General features: G+C 42.1%; 4 protein-coding genes across 4 annotated transcripts in view; all 4 read right to left on the bottom strand.

Annotated features, from left to right (window-relative positions):
- The window catches only part of hoxa3a (homeobox A3a), a 34,713-nt gene extending 15,389 nt beyond the window's left edge, over positions 1 to 19,324 (bottom strand). Inside the window, exons 1-2 of the mRNA XM_083778984.1 lie at positions 19,019 to 19,324; positions 11,543 to 11,638 (exon numbers count right to left, since the gene is read on the bottom strand). The gene's annotated coding sequence lies outside the window, so the exon portion shown is untranslated. The remainder of the gene's footprint in view (positions 1 to 11,542; positions 11,639 to 19,018) is intronic.
- hoxa4a (homeobox A4a) lies at positions 1,531 to 3,683 on the bottom strand (the record flags this gene model as incomplete). Its single annotated transcript, XM_083772933.1, has 2 exons — positions 1,531 to 2,732; positions 3,263 to 3,683. The coding sequence occupies 2 exons, from the start codon at positions 3,681 to 3,683 to the stop codon at positions 2,395 to 2,397; spliced, it is 759 nt and encodes a 252-aa protein (XP_083629059.1). The 3' UTR covers positions 1,531 to 2,394.
- Positions 12,292 to 14,901, bottom strand: hoxa5a (homeobox A5a). Its single transcript, XM_083779027.1, has 2 exons — positions 14,185 to 14,901; positions 12,292 to 13,461 (listed from the first exon to the last, which is right to left on the bottom strand). The coding sequence occupies exons 1-2, from the start codon at positions 14,864 to 14,866 to the stop codon at positions 13,211 to 13,213; spliced, it is 933 nt and encodes a 310-aa protein (XP_083635153.1). The 5' UTR covers positions 14,867 to 14,901; the 3' UTR covers positions 12,292 to 13,210.
- A 1,104-nt stretch (positions 19,325 to 20,428) lies between the features above and the next one.
- On the bottom strand, positions 20,429 to 23,085 carry LOC310868583 (homeobox protein Hox-A7-like). The gene is made up of 2 exons (XM_083779038.1): positions 22,489 to 23,085; positions 20,429 to 21,533 (listed from the first exon to the last, which is right to left on the bottom strand). The coding sequence occupies exons 1-2, from the start codon at positions 22,865 to 22,867 to the stop codon at positions 21,160 to 21,162; spliced, it is 753 nt and encodes a 250-aa protein (XP_083635164.1). The 5' UTR covers positions 22,868 to 23,085; the 3' UTR covers positions 20,429 to 21,159.
- Between the last annotated feature and the right edge of the window lie 3 nt (positions 23,086 to 23,088).

Below are 23,088 nucleotides of genomic sequence, written 5' to 3'. Positions count from 1 at the left end.
AGTGTCTGCACCGAAAAGAATAGATCTACAAGCTCACAACACTTCCTGGTGGGAGGCCTTGTGAGCTTGTAGATATGCCATCTTCGGTGCGAGACAAGAAGCGCAACCATGCAAGTATAAATCAGACATGTCAATGTAGCCCTGCATGCAGCATACTTATAAGGGTTTATTATGAGGTTATTATTATTATGAACATATGAGATCTCACATGCTCTTACGCCGCGGAACCATGACGTTCTGATATATACAAACTTGGAACAGAAAGAATTTCTACTTTGTGTACATGACTGCGACGTGTTTCTTCTCTTATTTGCCGCTTGCACACTCCGCCGACAGATGTGTCTCTGTGACGAATAGCAGATGAGTGCGTCTCAGAGAACAGTTCGAATGAATTAGGGGCACAGATTCGCACCTAACACATCGTTTTTGTTTCCGCGTTGTCTCTGGGCAAATAATATGAAATGAGAAGAAGAAAAGCCACGGAGGTCTTAACACTGATGTATGGTCTGAACATTGTGTGTGTCGTAAGGTCAGGGGTCAAGCGAAGTGCTCCGGGTCGGTGATTGGCTAGATCCAGCCATGTCCTCTCGGTGAACTCTCTATTGTTTGGCTGTAGCAGGTAGTGACCAACCCTTACACACTGGTGCACCGAGGTTCGAGGTTTTGAGGAGATCTCCTCCTAAAATGCATGCGAAAACATGTGTGGCGAAATGCACGGAACATATTTGGGGTTTTAACGTATTACCCCCTCGCTGGCGCACAGGCTAATACTTAAAGCCAGAAGCTTATATCGGCATGTACACACTACACCACAAATCAGCTTCGTCTATAAAAAGGCACATGACATTTATGGGCATAAGAAAAGATATATATTGTACAGATAGGGCAGTAAAGTCAATTGAGCATTCAAAGATGTGCCGTAGTCGAATTAAGTTAGGCCTGTCTGCCCAGCCTATACGTAATTTACGCATGCAGGGCGCTGCACAACGTATTGCTAAATATGTTTACAACAAACGTTACACTGAAGAAGTTAAAATCCAATATCCCTTTATCGATAAAGTATTGGTTCTGTGTGGCAATTTAGCTCTTCTAGACTGCATGAATGAAAGGAGAGGCCCAGCATTGCCAGCAGTGACTTTTCATCACCCCCGATTACAGATATTTGGAAATACAGCAGCTCCCAAGTGGATTTCCACTGAGTCAAACTAAGTTAGCAGATTCTTACAACAATAATTAAGGTATGACGCACTGAAATCGACATAAACCTGACACAGAATTGGACGTTTACGCACGGAATTTCACAATATTTCCCAGCATATTCAAATACATTACAATACAGATTTTTTTTAATCAATTTTCTTTTATGGCAAAAATAATAATAACCAACATGAAATTAAAAATGTACAAGTGCTAATCATGTTTAACCTCGACACTGGAAACATAACTGAACCTCTTCGGGTCAGGCGTATTGCGTGTTTTACGCATGACCGCTATAGCATTCATTGCTGAACTCGAGAGTCAACATGTTACATATATCTACACCATAATATCCAAAGTCATATATCAATAATATTGAAGTACATATTTATTTCACAAGAACACCTTAGGTCTACACTAGCCTACATTACAACGTCCATTTTTAGACAACACACAAATATTCACAGTTAAGAACACAACACCATAGAAGACGCACTATCACAAATCAAATGTACAACCTACAACACGAACAGACATATTTCTACTTGACGAAATGTGTTTCCTTATTGTGCCATTGCTATGATTTGTCTATGTACATTAGAAGTGAAAGTCACCTGGACTACATTCAACAGTATACCCATTCATACACACAAACTACATTGTGTTACTCCGAATGATGCCATAACAAAAACAGCTATCTGCTTTTCTGAAGGGCACCTATAGAGCTTCTCTAAATATCTTTCAAGTATATTAGAACTTTCCATGAGCAATAATATTATAATAAAAAAAAACATAAAGGACATAGAAAAATGACTTCCCACCTTACCCCATACATTATTTTTTTTACTGTAATGATACATTATGATCCAGGTCCTATACGTCTGAATGTGCGTTATCCTTCTTCTCATAATTATAAACAAATACATATACATTTCAGTTGCCGTCTCGGCAATTAGAGGTGAATTTTTCAAGCTTATATGCAGAGGGAGCGACCAGGACGGAGACATGGGGTGGACTGTGAGGGCGAAGGGGTTGAGAGAACGCGGAGCGGCCCAGTGGCCGAGGCGGGGGAGGAACGGGGTAACACCATGTGTAACATACTGAAGAAACGGTCCACAAAATTCCACTTGTGTTATCTGTCATTCTCAGTCTGTATGTTGGGGTTTAGGGGGTAGCTTTTCGCAGGGACCTCATGCACTATAGGCTTACGGCGCACGGCGTGGGAACGAGCTGCTGGCCTGTTTTGATTTGCTGTACTGGGGCTCCCGAGATCGCGGACGACGACGAGGCCGAGCTGGAGGAGCGAATCTTGGTGTTGGGCAGCTTGTGGTCTTTCTTCCACTTCATCCTCCGGTTCTGGAACCAGATCTTCACCTGGCGCTCGGACAGGCACATAGTGTGAGCAATCTCCACGCGCCTGCGTCGGGTCAGATAACGGTTGAAGTGGAATTCTTTCTCGAGCTCGAGAGCCTGCTGGCGGGTGTAGGCAGTGCGGGACCTCTTGGGCACTCCTATTCCATTGTAACTGGCGCTGACTGAAAAAGCAATACAGATGCAAGCAAGCAGGTGTTACGTGAGACTAATGGCGTTCGATCCAAACTAACCCGCTATTCTCCACTGGACACATTAAAAGAATGTAAACCATAAAGGCGTTTTCCCCCTCTGTTCTTTTGGGGGTATTATAATGTCGCAATGTTTGAATCATTTTCTGTGTCATTCATGTTGCGGGAACGACCTCAATTTGGAGATGCCATGTGTACAAGCGCTCGCATCAAGGGACAAATCAAGCTTAGAAATGATTAACCAAACAGCGGGGTTGGATATTACAGTTTGGCTTGGGTCCAGTCGTGGAGGTACTTTGGGTTAAAAAGCAACAAAGGCGCATGGCCCCGGCAGACGAACACAGGCAATAAAATTTACGAGGGTCCTTAATTACCGACCCTGCTGCTCAATAGCCGTAAATTGCTGTTGTAAGGGGTGCTACTAGTGCTGCCTCAATGGGCTTGCGTATGTTCCAATGGTTGTTTCTCAGTGGTTCTACTATTTAACTGTGACGATAACTCACCGGTGTTAACGTGGACCTTTTTCATCCAGGGATAAACCACCGGCTCCTTGCCCTTCGGTATGCCGGGATATGCCTCACTGGCGTGGCTGCAGTCTTTGCTGCCGTTCGCCCCTGCGCCACTCTCCGGAACCGCGTTGATACGAGGAGGACCGTGGTTCTGTGGAACGGGCTGGGGCTGTGCGTGATGCCCGTCGGCGAAATCGTCGAGTCCGTTCGAGGGGACATTACCGTAATCGTAGCTCGGCTCTGTGTAGTTTGACCTCGGGTAGGATGCATCGTCGTGGTGGGGAAAGCCCGTGTCTTTTGGTCGCTCGTAGTAATCAGCAGGGGCAGGGATGTATCCGCTCTGTTGATATTCGTCGCATGGAGGAAAGGAAGGTTCGATATAGTTCGAGTTTATCAAGTAGGAACTCATGGTCATTAATTTGTGAAGTGCAACAATACTAATTTTTATCGCGCTGTCGTTTTTCTGATCTCCACAAAACCCTCCTACTCCCTGTCAAATGTACAAAGTTGTCTGGTCACGTGTAAACCGCCACCAATCACAGTGTCTCCTGTGGGCATCATGTAAACAGGAACCAATGGAAAGCATGGCATTGGCACAACGAAAATTGCTCGGACTAGCTTACGTTGGTGTTTTCCTTATTAAATCAGAGTATATAAAGAAAACCCAATCAAGGAACTTGTTTACTGCATGTGGCAAACGTATGTAGGCGAGGTTTACTGCAGACATGCTATAATTTCCTCCTAAAATCAACATCCTCTGAAAAGAGATGAAAATGTTGCATCAAATTCAACCCCTGCAAAGAATACAGATTATTTGGAAACAAAGGGCTGAAGGGGATGGCAAACGTGAATATTGGTTACTGGACATGAAAATGCGCTAAAAAATACACCCATAAACCAGTGACAACACTTTCACATGAATGTACCTGTGGCATGATGTTACTGAAAGTATCACACAATATATAGCAAGCCGTATTGGACCAAGAACTGCCGAGCATACACTGGCCATCAATGAAGCCTTAATTAATAACCAAACAAATCAACTCTGTAACAAATTAAACCAGATCAGTCTGTCCATGAGGCCTAAATAAATCCCCAAATCCTAAATTCAATTTTTGCCAGATACCACAAACACAACAAAGACTTTGAACTGTGTTTTGGTCATATAGCCTACACATTGCTATTTCATAACTTATAAAACGTTCGAGGGTGTGATCGCGTGGTCACGCGCCTTTCTTCTTGTTGAAAATACAAATACAATGTAGGCCTATTGTGTTAGCGTATTGGAAATGTGATGTATCAATAACCTTTTTTCCAATTTCAACTGCAAACTGCTACCCAGAAGCCGGTCAAAACAATGAACAAATATTTTTCAGCCACACATTTTGCAAAAGCAATGGCCAATGACTACCATATAGCTATACAAAGCATATATGTCCACAAGCAAATTGTCTATTGCAATGTAAGTAAATTAAATCATTTAATTTTACCTTACATTTTCTATTGCCAAATGTATGCAGAAATATATCAAATGAACGCTACAAGAACTTCTCAAAGGGAACCAAGTCATGTCATATAATTTTGTCAAAGTTCAGAGAAAGATTCTCGCTCTTCCTATATTGTATACCAGTCTACTGTAAACAACGGCCAGGTAGATACTATATAGCAACAGTATCGGCAGAACGTTAACTTCACATAATGTCATATATTTAGGGCAACCAACCCCACAGTAATAATTAAAATGCTAGCCTACTACTAATTATAGCAACACAAACAACCGTTATAACAATAATAATGGCATAATATATACAGTATAGAACTAGCCCATTCGTATGCACATCATTATAACAGACTTATCTATAAAGAAAGACAAAAAAAGAACAGCACAAAATAGCATCCTCTGACCGTATTCCTTCTGTGCCATCAGAGCTTCACCAAAAGCCATCCCTGTACGACCCGTTTCCTCTGCAACCTATAGCTCCCTGCGGCTGCAACAGGACAAATCCAAGGCACAGCACTGTACAGCTCCCCGAAATCACCAGCAGTCCTTCAGAATTTGTCCGCAATTGTCCATCTAAAGAAGGCCCGGGCATGGTGAAAGAGGCCAAACTTCGGAAATATTGAAAGCTTTCCTACCCCCCCACTTTTTCTCTCCCCTATTCTATTCGCTCCCCTAAACAGAAATAACTTCTGCCTGACCCCAAAGTGACACCGTTTCCATTTTGTTTCTGATTAATCTTGGGCATTGACAGTCTTTGTTAAACAACAAGGCGTGCCCTTCTGCAAAGAGGCTACATTTTCATATCTGTTAGACGCAGTGACCTGAAGTTCACCCCACGGCCTTGGACTTCAGTTTTCCAGGGTTTGTTCAACCCTGGTGATGTGGGGGAGCACTTAGCGTGGGTCAACACCCAGGAAGGTCCCAAAAGAGTTTTTGCAAAAGTGCAAAACCCCTTAAGCCATTTGAAAAAGTCATGCGTCGAGGTGTAGCTTACTTCCAAAGTGAAGTTAAATGTGAGTGGTGATCTTGGCTATAAACAGCTAGAAACAGACTGCAGATGGACGCATTGCGACAATTTTCATTATTATATAGCCTATGTAAACTTGCTCTCTTCTGTTTCGGTTATTCAAACAAGACTTGGGAGCAGTCTCTCTAGCTTGAGGACATTGTAGCTGACGCGCACTGGCGGGCATGGACGGATTAGAATGCTGGTTTTTCAATTCATCAGAGGTTTTTATGTATCAACACAATCAGCACTTTTTAAAACCTTGACACTATGAAGTCGACATTTGCTGTAAGTATAGGGGCAGGTATATAGACCTAAATCTCGCTCAAACTAATCGAGAGTGACAGAGGACAGCTCTGCCATAGCAGTATCCACGTGTAGCCATATCCTTATAGCCGTGAGACCACCTGAACGCCAATATATCAACTTAATGTCCACGGTAAGACGACTTCACATGATATCTAAATTTACAGTCTACTGCCAATGTATTATATATTGCCTGTATAAATATGGGCCAGGTCAGCTCGGCTATTATCCACTTACAGTGAGCCATCCAGCGTGAATGACGGTTATCTGTTTTTACAGGTCATTCTACGTGTTGCTATAGCACAGGCCTGCACATGGCTCAGAAAACCCCCAATTTAAATCATTCACAAAAATCCACCATAATGGCTGTTTATGTAGGCTACTAAAATGTCATAAATTGTATGATTTCTTTCACAATCACAGTAATATCACCCAGTTATCTAATGGAAGAGTCCACTTGAACAAACCAAAAATAAAAGGAAATGATGGATTAAATTGTTCAGATATGGATTAAAAAGTTGCATGTCTGAAAAGAATATGGTGCTGGAAATAAGACCACGCTAAATGAATAGGCCTAATTGTCTATATAATTGGAGACTATTATCTAGAAGCCGAAATCGTTGGCCCAAGGCTATTTCAGATTTTATCGTATATAGGTTTAAATACGTGCATGTACCTTCAAGCGTGTTATTCCTTTTCCAAGGGTATACTGTGAAGTGAAGGTCTACTTAAGAAAAATATATCATGCTGACAGTTTACTGTAAATTTAGATTATCAGAGAAGTGCTGTGACGATAGTGACAGATTGCATATGGCTTTCACAAGGTCTCTTGTCTATATATGGAGCCCGGACGGGCGAGTAAAATATCTCCTCTGCATTCAAGATGAGGTAAATGTTGGGGTAAAAACGCCATTAGCCGTTTTATGTCACCAACACGTGGCCAAATCTCGAAATAACTGAAAAAGTACTGGGATGAAACCTCGTTTCGTTTCATGCATTGGACTGGACCCCCGCATCACTCGACACCCTGCACAAAGCATGTATATATGCACGTGCGTGCCGAACAAGCGGTCTGAATTATTGGGCATGGTCACTTATATGAAATCTAACAGCAGCTGCAGCATTTCGAGACAAATATACGACCTATTTGTATAGGTCCAATTGTGAGAGTGGGGTAAAGAGTGAACTCCTTAAAAAAAAAGTGTATACAACTTTTCTGCCCTGGCACAAGTTGGGATCTCCCCCCCCCCCCCCCCCCCAATCAAGATTGATTAATTAGACATCATGTTTCTACGCAGAACCGGGTATGGCTACAGGTACACAGGGTATTTTTTTGGGACAAGTGTGTAACATGCACAGCTTCACACACAATGGCACAATGGCAACATGGTTTGTTTAAAAACAAAAACAAAACAAACATACTGCTGTTTTGACGACATTTAGTATAGTATATAGGCTCGAATATCATGTTTTAAAGTAGCCTAAAAACAACAATAAAGAAACGTTGATTCGAGTTGAGGCCGCTATATGCTTATACTCCATTGTGATTGCATTTTTTCTTTTTTTTTCTTTTTTTAAAGCATTTAGCATGTCGTTATAGGCCTAGTTCCTACTTCTGCCCTGCTATGTTATGTTTTCTACATAATAAGCCTTGTTCTAGTGTGTAAATATGATTAAGGCCCATAATAAAAGTTGACCTACATTTTAAAAAAGTATATGTTCTTGTGCGTTTCTTTTAAGATTATTTTTTTAAATAATTACCTATATTACATTTCGCTTTCTTACATCGAAATGCAGTGTCGTTTCATTTAGCCGAATAGACCATTCCAAAGAATACCAAACTGAGTGATTTAATTATTGTTGAGTGGAAAGCAGGACTCGTGTAGCCTGTTTGTCTTTCATAAGAAAGTTTAGACACATTAATAATAAATAAATAAAATGATGTCTGGTCTAAAAGCTTATACTAAAAACATTGTGTTTTATATTGTCTTCACTGAGTGACTTTTTTTTTTTAGCACAGGGCGTTATTTTACGGGCCTTTGGGCCTAATGCACGAGTTCTATCATATTATATAAAATAGGGAACTGCCGCTTTTCATTGTACATTTTTTCCTTATATCTTTCCTCCAAATAGCACTGAAATACATTGGAGTTCGTCTCAGCGCTCTGCAAATGAGGCAAGATTGTGTAAAAGAAGAAATATATTAGTTATATATTAAAACAAATCTCACTCACCCACACACACACACACACACATTTTTGCCATTTTTGTATAAGTCTTTCAGTCAGATATTCCCTTTCAGCAGGGAGAGGGACTAAATGTTTTTTAAGGGGTCCGGGGGCTCAATTTGGGGGCGGTGGGTTTACCCATTACCCTGTGACCGGGTCGAGAGTATCAATCCTCAGAATGCAAATTTCGCCCTCGTCCCCCAAACATATCAAATGCAATTTATTCAAAGGAAATTCACCAATCAACCGCCCTAATAAAACGCCAGCCACTCAATCTTGGGGCTGGGGGACGGGTGGGGGGGTCCCCTCCCCGCGGTCCCTGACGCGGGGTCACCCCGCATGCAGGGTTCACCTGGAGTGCACCGTCCAACATATGTAATTCAAAGCTATTCTATCTTTTGTGTGGGGAGTCAAGATCGCTATTATAACGCTGGCATCAAGCTCCGAGTGAACAGATGACGGAGACTTGCTCAGCGCGTAAACTTTTGACCCCAATTTTTCCTCCTCTTCTCTCGCTATCTCACCCTCATCAGTCCCACCCCAGTGAGGCGGCCGCCCATGCGAGGTATATAGGCCCCATATAGCTGGCCCCTTGGAACGAAAAATTGATGAAAAACAATCCATATCTGTTGTCATTACGGAAATTCTACACACAAATATCATAATTAGAGAAAATCCCTTATAGTAACAAAAATGCATTTCTAATGTATATGCAATCTTGTAAAAAAAAAAATCGATCTAATATATACGCTTCTCGTACACACACGTCTAATTAGCCTCTCTAATGCATGTGCAAGTCATTGATTTAGGGGTTGTTAGATAAAACAATGCAGCCAAAAATATCTTTATTATATAGGCTATAAGGATAATAATTTGAATTAGACTAGTTTCTCCTGCTCTTCAGTGCATATTATACTGTTGCAATACACAGTATGCTATCACTATACCTGCCGACATTCCATTTCGTTAAGTCATTTACATATAATAGACATACTTACAAAGGTGTGAACGTGCTATTGCAGTGTGTATTATATGTGTGTATTGTGTGGTGAATGTGTGTGTTATAGTGTTTTGCCTCTCATAAGGTGAACAGGCGGAGGGTGACAGTGAACTTGGCCTAAAGCGAGCTCTGCTGGTGGCTCTGAGAGGATGCAGATTTATCTTTCTGCTGGGGCTGACCTCCATGTGAACCTTTAGCAGCGCAGGGAATGGCTTCTTTTCCTCGGCCTGGCATTATGCAGCTGGCTGGTTGAACAGAGCATATGGGGCCCGCGATTTAGACATTTCTCGTTTTTAAAAAGGATGGCATGCAGTGGCTTAAGTCACACATAACAGTATAGTACAAATTGTTTCATCGAATGTACTTTGCTTGTATTTTCGATCGGCCCATCAAGCCTATACATTACAAGACCAACTGCAGAAGGGATGAGAATGCTACTTCGTTGAATTGGTGTCTTGTTTACATGACAATAGCAACATTTGCGATGAGAAAAAACAAGGGGAAATGAGCAATATGGTTTGGATCAGTCCTTATCAATGCAGCCTGCAAACTTTTGGCTATTATATGCGAATGTGGATTTTTGTTTTTATCTCGTGTGCCTATACAATAGCAATTAATTCTGACCTGAATTTAAATCTAACTCTTCCGATTGCATGGCATTTTGTTTTAATGCCGTTTCGAAATGTTTCAGTGAAGCAATTGCATTTTTTGGGATATGACAATCAAATCAGCGCGTCTGCATCAATGCAGGCGCATAGTCCAGGTTGGACTAAAATACATGACAAACAAAGACATATTTTGTTACAGCAAACGAAACATATTGAACTGCATGTTATAAGCTATGAGTTAGTTAATTCAGACAAACCTGAAAATGTGTCAAACATTGCTTATTGTAATCGCTCTGGATTATAAGAGCGTCTGCTAAATGCCTAAATTGGAATTGTATAGGCATATGCATATCCAATTAGGGCAGGCAATAAACATTTAAAATGTAGTATATGCATATTGACGACTATTGAAACAATGAACAAAGTCAATAAGGTCTTCCTTCATAACTGCAACAAGTTAAAACATCCCCCAAGAGGAAACAATACAGTGTATGCGTCAGTAAATGTCAAAAAGTTACTATATAGTTTTCCCCCCCATTCTGGGTGCTTTTATAGAATGAATCCTACGACGACTATGGTTCACGTCGTCCCGCGGACGCACGTATACGCACCTCGGCCCCATAGCAGGAGAGGTCACCCCAAAGCGAGAGTGACACTTTCTGAGAGGTCATCTGAACTTTACAACCCCACGACACGAAATGACGTGGCTGACACAAAACGGAATTCCTTTTCAACTGTCTTCCCCTGCTGCTTTTTGTTCCCATGTTGTTTACTTGACGGTGCAAGTAGCCTGTTCTATTAAAGTCATTAGCGTATCAACATGTGGAGCACTGCTACAACACACACACACACACACACACACACACACACACACACACACACACACACACACACACACACACACACACACACACACACACACACACACACACACACACACACACACACACACACACACACACACACACACACACACACACACACACACACACACACACACACACACACAAACTTTTCACAGACGAATCTGCAACTTTTCAACAGTAGCCCGAGTCCGACCATATCAAAATGAACCGAAAAGCTTAATAGGCCTAACAAACACACATCACACATGTAATGTTTGTATAGAACCGGACAGCTTTATCAAGGGAATCTACCCTATATTCACACATGCTCTAGGCTACTTTTTTGGCTCGCCCCAGAATGTCTGCATGGTGAGGCTTGTGTTGGTCTGTTAAACCTCCCGTGCAATAAAACTACAGCAACTAGAGTTTTGAGGGGGTGGATATGGACAGAGAGCTAATTATCCAACATGCAAAAATGGATTATGCCTTACACCACAGATGGAGGGAAACAAGTTACGCGGGGAAGGAAGCAATTAAATAGCCATGAGCCGGACCCAACCCTGCGCAACATCTGCCGAGACCAGTGCTATTCAGCACTACACAACTGACAAATTAGCGTAATGGACTAATATGGACGGATAGATAGAGTAGAGAGCCAGAGAGAGAAGGCGAATACAATCATAACGCTGTTTAACACAAAGGCGGCTGTTCCGACTGAGGCACGCGAGCAGTAGAACCAGAACGGAGGGGCTATATAGCAGGACTGCCCAGACAACTTACCTCGAGACGTGGTCTTTCTCCTCGCCTGCGTCCGGTCCATCTCGAGGCGGTTGTGAGCGAGGGGACGGGCTGTAACGGTCAAGTAACACTTACACCCTGCGAAGGAGAGAGTCAGACCAAGCCAGCGCGTCAGTGCGATTATATGTTATGTGCAATATACTGTCAACTCCCCAAAACCATAAAACTTACTTTAATGGCCACCACGTGACCGTTTATGGCCAGTGAGCCTATCTGGCCGCGCTCTGGATGATTTTTACGATCTAATTCATAGACAAAACCCCCATTCATTTAGCACCCAAATGTCAGAGACCCAGAACCGGCCAAATAAAGTTTACAGCTTTGAAAAAGTCGAACTGGTTCCCTGGGAGTAGCGCGTGTGTGTGTACATCATGTGTGTGTGAGCACAGGGGACGCACGGCCCCTGGAGCCCCTCACAGTCCAAGGGCAGGGGACCCTATTGTCCACGGCACGCACCAAGGTGAGTAAAAGCAACATTTGTTTCAGGCTACCTGTTGAATTCACAGACTTGGATTGTTAAGGGAGTTTTGAAAGGTTCGTATGTTCGTAGTTATAGTTTAACGGGGCAAATATAAGTGTATAGGCCTATCCTGCATGTTGCTTGGCCTAACTTGGCAAATAAATGTTGAACTCTATACCCTTTTAATTTACACTATAAAAAGGCACCACAAGAAAGCACACAGATATATATATTTCTCCTTTGTTTTTACAACAATCATACACACAATGCAGTGTTGCCGTCCAGTAAAAAGTTTATTATAATTGCCGATCATTATAGTATTTTCTCGATTTCCAGTCATTTAAAAACATTTACAAAAAGCTTATCACGATGGAACTATTATAGGCAATGGGAATCACCGTGGGCGGGGTCGTCCACTTAAAAATATATAAGAAAACAAGACAAAACATGGCTTACTAAGATGCAGTGCCAGGTGAACAACGCAAAACAGGCTGTGTACATATACATCATTGGGTCGGAACCACTGTCCCTTCTTTACGTGTTCACGAACGCACACAAAAACCACACAAGGCTCATTTCAATGGTCTACGTTATAGGAAGCAAGTTATCTGAAAATGTGGATACAATACAGCGAACAAACAAATAAATACATACTTACATACATATATATATATAATATATAAAACGATGGCTAAACACAAAGGCAGCTCAACCTCTCACCAACCCACAATTTATTCGGTTGCTATTGTTCTGAGTGCATTACACAACATTTACAGGTTTATTTGCGGTATAACATTTCAAGCTTTGACTTTTATTTTTTTATTTTCCGTCTGAACAAGAAATAAGTTAAACAAACATTTATTTTTCATTTATTGTTTTTCCTTCTAAATCTAGACAGAACTGTACAGAATACATTTTTTTTGTTCACTTATATGCATTAGCGCGGTCAAAAACAAAATGAAATATATATAACGGAATTGAAGGGTTGGTACACTTTGGACACGTGGGATGCCCGCTGCATGCCCATTAGGCTACTTCCCATAACAAGTCTCTCACTTATTTTCTTTTTTTTTCCTATACTTGGAAGGGGAAGATAACACAATCCTTGTATTCTTTTATTTTTATTTTTTTTATTTCATTTTTTTTATTTTTATTTTTACATAGTGCTCATCAGTACAGTGGACCCAATATCAAGGCCGATATCCGCCCCCACCAGCCGCAGCCATGCTCATGCTCTTTAGCTTGTTGTCTTTTTTCCACTTCATCCGACGGTTCTGGAACCAGATTTTGATCTGTCTCTCTGACAGACAGAGGGCATGAGCTATCTCGATCCGCCGCCTGCGGGTCAGGTACCGGTTGAAGTGAAACTCCTTCTCCAACTCCAGGGTCTGGTAGCGTGTGTACGCAGTCCTCGCCCTCTTCCCCTCCGGTCCAGCTAACTCTGATAAGGGTTGGACACACAGACACATACACACATACACACATCACACACACAAACAAGCAAACAAACAAACACACTGCAGATGAGTGCACCAGTATTTAGACCAAATTTGACTTTTCTCTGTGTGTGTGTGTGTCATCATATTTTGGTTACATACTTTACGCACAGTCATATTAAAAGCGTTACGCAACAAGAATGCCAAAAAGTACAGTCTAAATCTAAGTTAAAAGGGAATTGCTGACCTATTCACAAACTCGAAATACACCTTTTCAAAGACACACTGCATGCATATATATGAACATGAATATCACAATTTCACTGATTATATAAATACGTCAAATCTGATCAATATTCCCCAAATCCAGAGAATAATTATGTATAATTTGACCTAAAGTGCGATTATATAATGCTTTTTTGGGTATATTATTTTAGTGCGCTTGATCCTTTTGAATAGCAATAACACCAAACAGGTGAACCAGTGGAACGTATAACCTATGCTCTACATGGAAAGCACATGTTTGACTTATCTAAATTGGTCAAATCCAGTTATGCCCTGCTTATGGCAAAAAACACAAACATCGACTAAAAAGGACATGGGCGCACCTCCTTTATACAGCTTAAAGTGCCAGCCACTTAAACAAAACAAAACAAAGAAAAACAAACAAAACAAAAACGTTACACATGCAGATTCGAGATCGTAATCATCCAAAAATGACTTTTTACCGTGATTTATGTGTAGTTTCCTCATCCACGGGTATATCTGAGGCTGACTCGAGTCGCTGACATTTTGGGAAGTTGTCTGTGCGCTTCCCGCGGGCTTCTCTTCCACCAGGCTGGACGCCTTGTTGGACACACAGTCCCCCCGGTTGAGCAGCAGCGTGCCGCCTCCGTTCGAACTCGGGCACGGGGTTGAGCAGGCGGGGCTCGCGATGGAGTTCTTTATGGCTCGGTGGTGTTGCTGCTGTTGCTGCTGTTGCTGCTGTTGCTGCTGCTGCTGCTGCGACTGGGACTCGGTGACCGGAGACGAGCTCGTCGCGACCGGGGCGCACGGCAGAGGGTCAGGTGGAGGGGAGAGAGACGAGGTCCCGGTGGTGTTGTTGTTGCTGCTGCTGCTGCCGGTCTGCGTGTACCTGGCGGGCTCGACAGAGGACGTTGTCGCCGCCGAGTGAGTCGTCGGCGAGAAGCCCTGCGTCCGCTGCCCGTTGCCCACAAAGTGCTCGTTGTCGCCCCGGCCGACAGTGAGGTCCATCCCGTTGTAGCCATAGCCGTACCTGCTGGAATGCATGGTTGTTGCGTCCCTGTATTGCTGCTCGTTTGCCGAACTATGGTCTCCATAATTATGTAACTGGAAGTCCGCGCCATTGGGATAGCGACCGCAGAATGAGTTCACAAAATAGGAGCTCATTTGTTGACAATTCCAATGTTGCTCGTTGTTAGGTATTGTTCTTTTTTATTTTGGGGGGAAAAAATAATAAACGTGTGTGCTTTGATTTGTGGCTCTTGATGGTTTAGCGCGGTCTATAGCACCCCTTGCACAATTTATGATGAATTATGGAAATGAGTAGGACATGTACTTGATTCTCTCTTACGTAGACACCCAAATATGGGGTACGACTGAGAATCACGTGCTTTTGTTGACCAGTCGTAAATCCTGCTTGATGACCTCCAGAGGTAAACTCGTGCACGGAGGAAATCTGGGTGGGATGTAAAGGGTACGCGCATCCATGCGCGCTTGGAGAGGGGCTCTTCCCAGCCAAGTTGCCATGTTTTGAATTGTCGTCGTGCGCCATCCTCTGGTGGAATCGCCGCACTGCACTGTCTGCGCCCGATATTTGAGCGTGGACTCCAAACAGGGTCATACAGAGGTTAACGACCATTGCGGCAAAGAAAATGGGCTCCCAAACAATACAACAAGTGACGTGCTGAGAATGCAATCTTTCCTCGTCGTAGTGTACAGACGCCTCAAGAAAACAAACAAAAAGCAGGCTATTGTGAGCAGAGATTTGCATATAATTACTTAATCAATAGGCTTGCGGTTCTTCTTGAACATATGGGGAGATTCTCATATACGTGATTTTCCACATGCAGAAGAAAGCTCATGGATATTTGCTGTGGTATTAATAAAAACGCCGATTAAAAAATAGATTTATGTCTATAAAAAATAAAACACAAATCGAACGGACATTCATGGCTGTCTATGGCGAAATAATACATTATTGGGGGGTTTACAAACCTGTATGAACATTTGATCATTTATGTCATGCATGCACTCACTCAGACCAAAGGAGGCAAGGAGCTATATTTTGAATTTAACGTGCTTTTGCACAGTTTTAAACAGTCGACAGAGCAGGCCTATACACTTAACGTTCTATACATTCAGTCTATATATAGCACTTTGTGTGAGAGTATATGAAAACATGACTGATAGGCCATAACATCTTTTGTCTTAAAAGGCAACAATAGTTTGGAATAATATTTATCATGCTGGTCGCTTTGCGCATGAAAGGCCTGCATTCTTTTTGTCTCAAAAGCAAAGATAGCTTTTGAATAATATTGCTATCATGTGTAATGTTCCACTTTGTGCGAGCTTAAGACAGATTTAAATGATTGATTCATGAAAACGAGACCTATATGCTGAAGCAATATGTTAAAGCGTGTTATGAATATAAGTTACTTACTCAAATTTGGAAAATAATCTCAAAATATAGACCACATTCTCACATCGTCGAAACATGAATGAAGGAAACTTATATTTCATTTGGCTTCGCTCGGCAGAGTTCGTCCTTTGTTCTAGAGAGCTATAGGCCTACTGGTGATATAGTGCGATCAAATTTTAAATAAAAATGATGCGTAACATACAATTGTACTAGAATTAATATTTTGGCTACAAATATTAAATATAACAATCATATTAAGTAGACCATATGACTGTATAGCGGAATCATTAATGTATACTGATACTCTATGTTCTTAAAATGTTATTTGTATGGTATAGATGCGCAATTGCGCACACATTAAAAAGGAGTATAACAATAATGAATATTAGATTATATGTCCTGTCTGTGAAACCTTAAATGTTTGCGAGAGGTGCACTGACTGAACTGAAAGCGGAGCAGCAGATACACACACCGGCACAGCCTAAATATAAAACCAAGATAATGTTTCCACAGTGCATTCCATCAGAACCTTCTCTCTCTCCGTTGACATTTTTATGGCACCGCTTCTTTCCGAGGACTGCTTTGTGCCTCGGCTTCCCCCATGCTATCGCTGCAAAGCATCGCTCTATACCCAGCACCTCTTATCCGACCTCCTGACAACCATGGGGCGCATGCATGCAAGCTGCTCGCGGTTCTGTCTGCTCTTGTCCATGTGCAGGGCGCTCCGTGTTAATAGACCGGATGGCACAGGCCAGGGCATTACTGTGCGCAGATGTGTGCCAAGGGGTGAGAATCACCCATTCTGGGCCCCACCGCATCTGAGTGTGTGTAGTCCCAGAAGTGATTCAATAAACTCCATACACTTTGGAATTTCACATGTGTTCCTGGCAGCCTGTGAATGCGTTGGTTTCTGAGTGTGTTGAAATAGTCAGGGCCCGAAACAGCTGATTTATCACTGACCAATAGCAAGCAAGTTCTCACGAGAATTATTTGCCCCAAGGGAGCTAGCGAGACCGATAAAGAAAGTGCCGCGGGGGGAAACCACAAGGATTCTTGTTGGTGCAAAGAAGAAAATAACAAAAAAAGATTTAGTGGTTTGCTCAAATAGTTTCCAACATCTGGTGCGACGTCCGGGCAAGGCAAGAGGCATGTTCTGCAGGCGCGTCTATAGAGACAATCTGCAACGTGTGAACACCAAGCAGTCTGCAGCCTATTACTTTGCTATAAATATTGGCGCTGGCGATCGGATTAGCCTCATACTGTGGACAGTATCACGATTTGAAGCCATTATCTATACAGCAGCAGACATAATTGAACTTGAAGCCAAGAACAATCGCAGAAAACAACACTTAACTGGAGAAAAAAACCAAAATACGTGCTATACGTTTCCAAAAAAGATTACATTCTTGTATTCATGAATTAACTATACAAAACGAATTCACAATATCTGGTAAGAAACCTAGAATGTTGGGGAACTAAAACCAAATAATATGCTGTTTGTATTATGTATAGCCTACTCAATCTATCAATAAGAAACATGTCATGATTGCGCCTATAATTAAGTAATCTATTCTTTCACATACACTGCAGTGTAAAGAGAACACACACACACACACACACACACACACACACGCACGCACGCACGCACGCACGCACACACACACACACACACACACACACACACACACACACACACACACACACACACACACACACACACACACACACACACACACACACACACACACACACACACACACACACGCCTTGTTTTGTTACATGTTTGTTATGATGACTAATCTAATATTCTGAGTGAGAGTTCTGACATTGTTTAACCAACCCCAAGGTTTAGCGTTAGCGTAGCCGCACTGGGCTAGTAGTAGGAACTAGCGAGAGTATACCTGGATCAGTCTCTCTCTTGAGTGAAGTATGTGTAGATCTCGTTCTTCAACTTCAAAGGTCGGTTGTCGAGACTCTTAGACTTGTCGGTAATCCGTATACGGGAACGATAGACGTTACAATACAAACAAACAATCCGTCTACTCTGCTGGTCGCTGCGTGCGCAGCGCCACTTGCGTGTAATGTTCGTTAAACACACTACAATCAGATGCATGGAAGGCTGAGCAGAAGCAGAAGGCTGAGCAGCAGTATAGGCCAGAGCAGCAATTTGGATTTGTTTGTTCCACGGTTTGAATTGATGCACTCAGAATGTCTTTATTATCTTATCTGTGTATAGCTATATGTGTTGTTGTTTAAAAAAAGCTTCAGCCACGTCTGTAAAATTTCAAAAGTGATGTATTTATATGTATTTGTATGATCTTATGAACATATTATGACATTGACTAAACTGCCTGTAAAATATTGACTAAATAATAATAATAATAATAATAATAATAATAATAATAATAATAATAATAATAATAATAATAATAATAATAATAATAATAATAAAGAGCAGCAGCCACTGCCACGTCATGTGTACTTTTTTCCCACAAGAGGGCGACAAAGGGCATATTTGTTGGCCTCAGTCCACCCAATGAATCATGCAGCCGATAGCTCGTCCTCGTTTAAAACAACAAACAAATGAAGCCTGGACAGCGTGCATCCCAACACGAGGAACACAGCGGAGAGTGTACACACACGTCTCTCACACACTGCAGACAAGTCACACAATTTCTAAGCCTACCATATGGGCCATCATGCAAATTATTGCCAATATCAACATGCATGCAAATACCAGCATTCCTCATAAGTATTATGTTTTCATGCGTATTTGAATATATTTGGTATTGTCATATATCCTACTACTTCATAAACGTTGTTTTTTTTGTGTCCATTAATCCGCAGCTCTTTGATATAAAGGGAAATGGACCAGCGGAACAAATGACTACATTTCTTACCTTGGTGACGGCATCTTGGTGAAGGATGCACCTGCCTCGCAGGTGCGGCGGGCGCACGGTGACCGGCGGGGGACAGTTTCCAGAGCCAGGACGCAGGGAGCTCCCGGGTCCGTGACGCGCTCGAGATCATCCCCTTCCTCGTACTAAAACCCAGGACAGCGGCAATAATGTAACCAAAACGATGCGCCGAGGTCCCCGGGTGAAGAAAACTACAAAAAACAGAGGTCAGAAGGAAGGAGAATGTATATAGAAACATGGAGGTATAGCAGCAGTATATATACTGTAGGCTACCGGGGTAGTAGGAGAAAGGATGAGTGCGCGTGGCAGCACACTGAGACTGTTAAATGAAGGCTGCTCTATTCTGGTATTGGAAATTATATATAAAAAAGTTCATGTTCACGGCTCCTTGCCATGTGACCAGCTGGGACCAATCGTAACCCGGGACGAGTCGTAAAGTTGTATTGCTATGTTGTAAATTTTCATAAACAACAACGGATTTATGACCCAGTGAGAGAGAGAGGGGAGGGAGGGAGAGAGAGAGAGGGAGGGGGCAGGTCACAGAGAGACGCCATCTTACCGAAGGAAGAGGGAATGCATGCAGAGTTCAACATAGTAATTTCCCTTATGTGCGGCCTGCCCCATCTAGTGTTCTCATAGCTCGAATTCCTCAATGCCTCTGTTTACCTAAAGTCAAATGGATTTCGACGCGTTTCTTCACGTGTTGTAACTCACCGTTTGCTAACCATGAAGCTCACTGCCTGGTTAATGTCAATCTTTTTTTATTATTATTATTCTTGTTATTCCTACCATAAATATTACATTATTATGCCATAGTAAGCCAATGCATTCCTTATCTTATTACCGTATTATAGCAAGTTAAAATACAAATAATGCCTTGAAATCAAATGGACCGATAGCCAGATATATATAGCCTAACAAATTATTCTATAATAATATCTCAAACTTATATATTCAGCCATGATATAATATCGAATTATGTCTGTGCCCTCCTACTGGGTGTATGGGTGAGGGTGAAGGAAAAAAAAAAAAAAAGTGCTTATTTCTGAAATGTTTATTTACACATCACATGTACATGGAAACAGTTTCTGTTGATCTAAAATGGCTCAATAAAAATAAGGCTTTTTATTGAACACACATGGGTGCGCACATGACTCAAACTAGTAAAATGCATGATAGCCTATATCAAAATATAAGAGCATGCATTTTCGATGGACATTAGCCGAAATCGACAAACAAATGTGGAAATTTAAGACCATGAATCAACATAATAATAACTATTATTATTGTTATTATTACAGTGCAGTACAAGACTTCAAATCACTTCAAGCTATCACTGATAGATCACAGACAAGACATTAGGCAAGGGCTTTCATGGGATCTGAGGTAGGCTACATGTGTCAATGGGAATGGTTCAGTCATTGGTACATTCAAGACAATATATATATATATTTCTTTTCAAACTACACCAGAAATAATAATAATATATTAGTGGTTTTACATGTTTCGAAATCTACAATGATACATTAAAGTCAGGATTTCAAAAACAGAAAAAAGTAGGCCTAAAACTCACTAAAATAACGGCAAATTAACTTTTCATATATAGGCCTACCATTCGAAATAAGGCACGCAGAATTTTGTATTAGTTTCTTTATTAAATACAACCGCCTGCGGCTAAATCCCCTCTCTAATATTTGGCTCGGTCAATAATCATCTGAAATTAAGGTTACATGTGTTTGTCCATTAGTGGGCTATAATTATTTGTGTCAAGGAATGTTGTAGGTAAAATATTCTAGCTAAATATTTTGTAATTGGGTGCAGCCTTACAGACTACCACCACTGTACATATAAAACATATTATAGGCTAGGCTCAATAGGTAGTAACTGTTGCCTTTCAAGTGTGTATAGCCATTTTATGTCATTTGGAAAAGGCATCCCTGACATAAAGAGGCTTTGCTGTTAAATATCGTTAAGTGCCTTCAGTAGTCGCTTCTTCAATTAGGAAGCTCTAAATAGCATGGTCGAAGAGGCTGTGTATCGATTACATGTGGATGCACGTCTTGAATACATTCTTTATATAACCTTAACAAACATTTATGGAGTGTTTCTTATATTAATTGGCCCTATACGTCTTTCTCTTGTCCACTGGCAGCTGTCCCTGACTCCACACCGTTGTCCTTGGTGTCCTCCTCGGCCTTGGACAGGCCGTTGATTCCCAAGTCACCGTCCCTGCTGTCCTGCACGTGAAGGACAGTGGCCTCGTCGTTGTGTGGACCGCCCGCAGTGTTGTTCGAGGTCGCCTCGTCCTTGTGGTCTTTCTTCCACTTCATCCTCCGGTTCTGGAACCAAATTTTGATCTGACGCTCAGTGAGGCAAAGCGCGTGCGCGATCTCCACGCGCCTCCGGCGGGTCAGGTACCGGTTGAAGTGAAACTCTTTCTCCAGCTCCAGGGTCTGATACCTGGAATAGGTCTGCCGTCCGCGTTTTCGATTTGGGTCTGTGAGAGATATGATGAAAGATTGCATAGTGTATGGCCATGTTCTCTGTTTTTTTTTTTGCATGCTACAGCTGTCTGTAATTTGTGTTTGTGAATAAACATATAACTGCCTTATCATTTTTTGGAAACCCTTGTAAATTGTATTTTATATATCTGTTAACGTGCTGGCCATTTGTATCAATGTAGGCCAATAATAAATAAATTGCATCGGAAACCTTGTGTATTGCTTATTTTAGTCTAGCATTTTCTGTTCTATATATTTACGCCCAATTCATATGAGGAAATAGCAAGGGCTTGCACCTTTTTAAGTATATAGTCATGCTGGGATAGCCATATGGTCTGCCTCTCCTTTGAAACACAGTGCTGCTTTTCTAATAAAAATGACTGCGTTATATGTAGGCCATAACGTAGCCTAACAGGCCATAATGCAATTATAGTGTTCACGGGGGGAAACATGTCTACAGTTCATATTGTTTGCATGGTATTCACCCTACTTGTTTGAGTCTATATATGTTTTGCTTTAGCATAAAGCATAAAGTATAGTCACGTCACGTGGACAAACAGGTTTCTGAAAAACGTCAATAGTCACTGCTGTGCAGACCCAATTAAAAAAGGCAGCTCTGCAGAGTGCAGGAGAGCTGATTTACACAACAGGCTGGTCTTTTTACAACCGCAAAGGGGAGAACAGGCTTAAGAGAGTAATAAGAGTGCAGGTAAGAACCCCGGCGGCAAGGTCTCTGCGAAATGAACATTACAGAAGCGGTGGGCTAATGAATTTATGGCCACAGAACTCATTACTTGCGCAATAAAAGTTTTACGATTCTTTCCATGCAATACCACTGGCTTCACGAAATTAATTGAACCATTAAGGTCCAAGGTATAAGTATCCCCCATGTTTTGTAAAATGCGTATAGACTCGAGAGCGTTTTCTACCGTACATGTAATAAGAAAATACCTGAAGATCTCATCCAGGGGTACATCCGGTAGTGTTTGTCCGTCGGCGAGGTGAGGGACCCTGGCCCCGTTTGGCTGCAGCTGTCGCCGAACAAACGGCTCTGGTGGTCGAATGGGCTGCAGTGCAGGCTGTGCACGTCCGGTCCCTGGCCATACCCAGCGGTAAACATGGGGTGGCTCTGGTACATAGCACTGTTGACGTTGTAAACTCCCGGCAGGGACGGTGGTGGGTAGGGCGCGATAGCTGCGGCGCTGGGAGCCTGCCCATAGTCCTCTCCGCCGGGTCCAATGGTGCAAGAAGAACCGCGGTCTGCGTTCGGGAAAAGAGAACTACTCGCCGTATATTTGCTAAAAAGACCATCCACATAATAAGAACTCATATTTTTTTTCTCTCTCTCTCTCTCTCTGATATGTTGGCCCAGAATCCTCAGTGTCGTTTTTACGAGGTAGTGTGATATATGACAGCAATACAGCCTAGATTTACACCAAACCCCATTTTCCCTAGGACCAAAGAACTCACCACGTGACTCCAGGGTTGACCGCCGTTATCCAATCACCGCGCGGACATAGATTTCGTTATGGCGCAGTCTGCAGAATAGAA

The sequence above is a fragment of the Protomyctophum parallelum genome (genome assembly GCF_964188405.1).
Source record: "Protomyctophum parallelum genome assembly, chromosome: 1".
Taxonomy (NCBI): Eukaryota; Metazoa; Chordata; class Actinopteri; order Myctophiformes; family Myctophidae; genus Protomyctophum; species Protomyctophum parallelum.
This window is presented reverse-complemented; position numbering and strand designations above follow the sequence as displayed.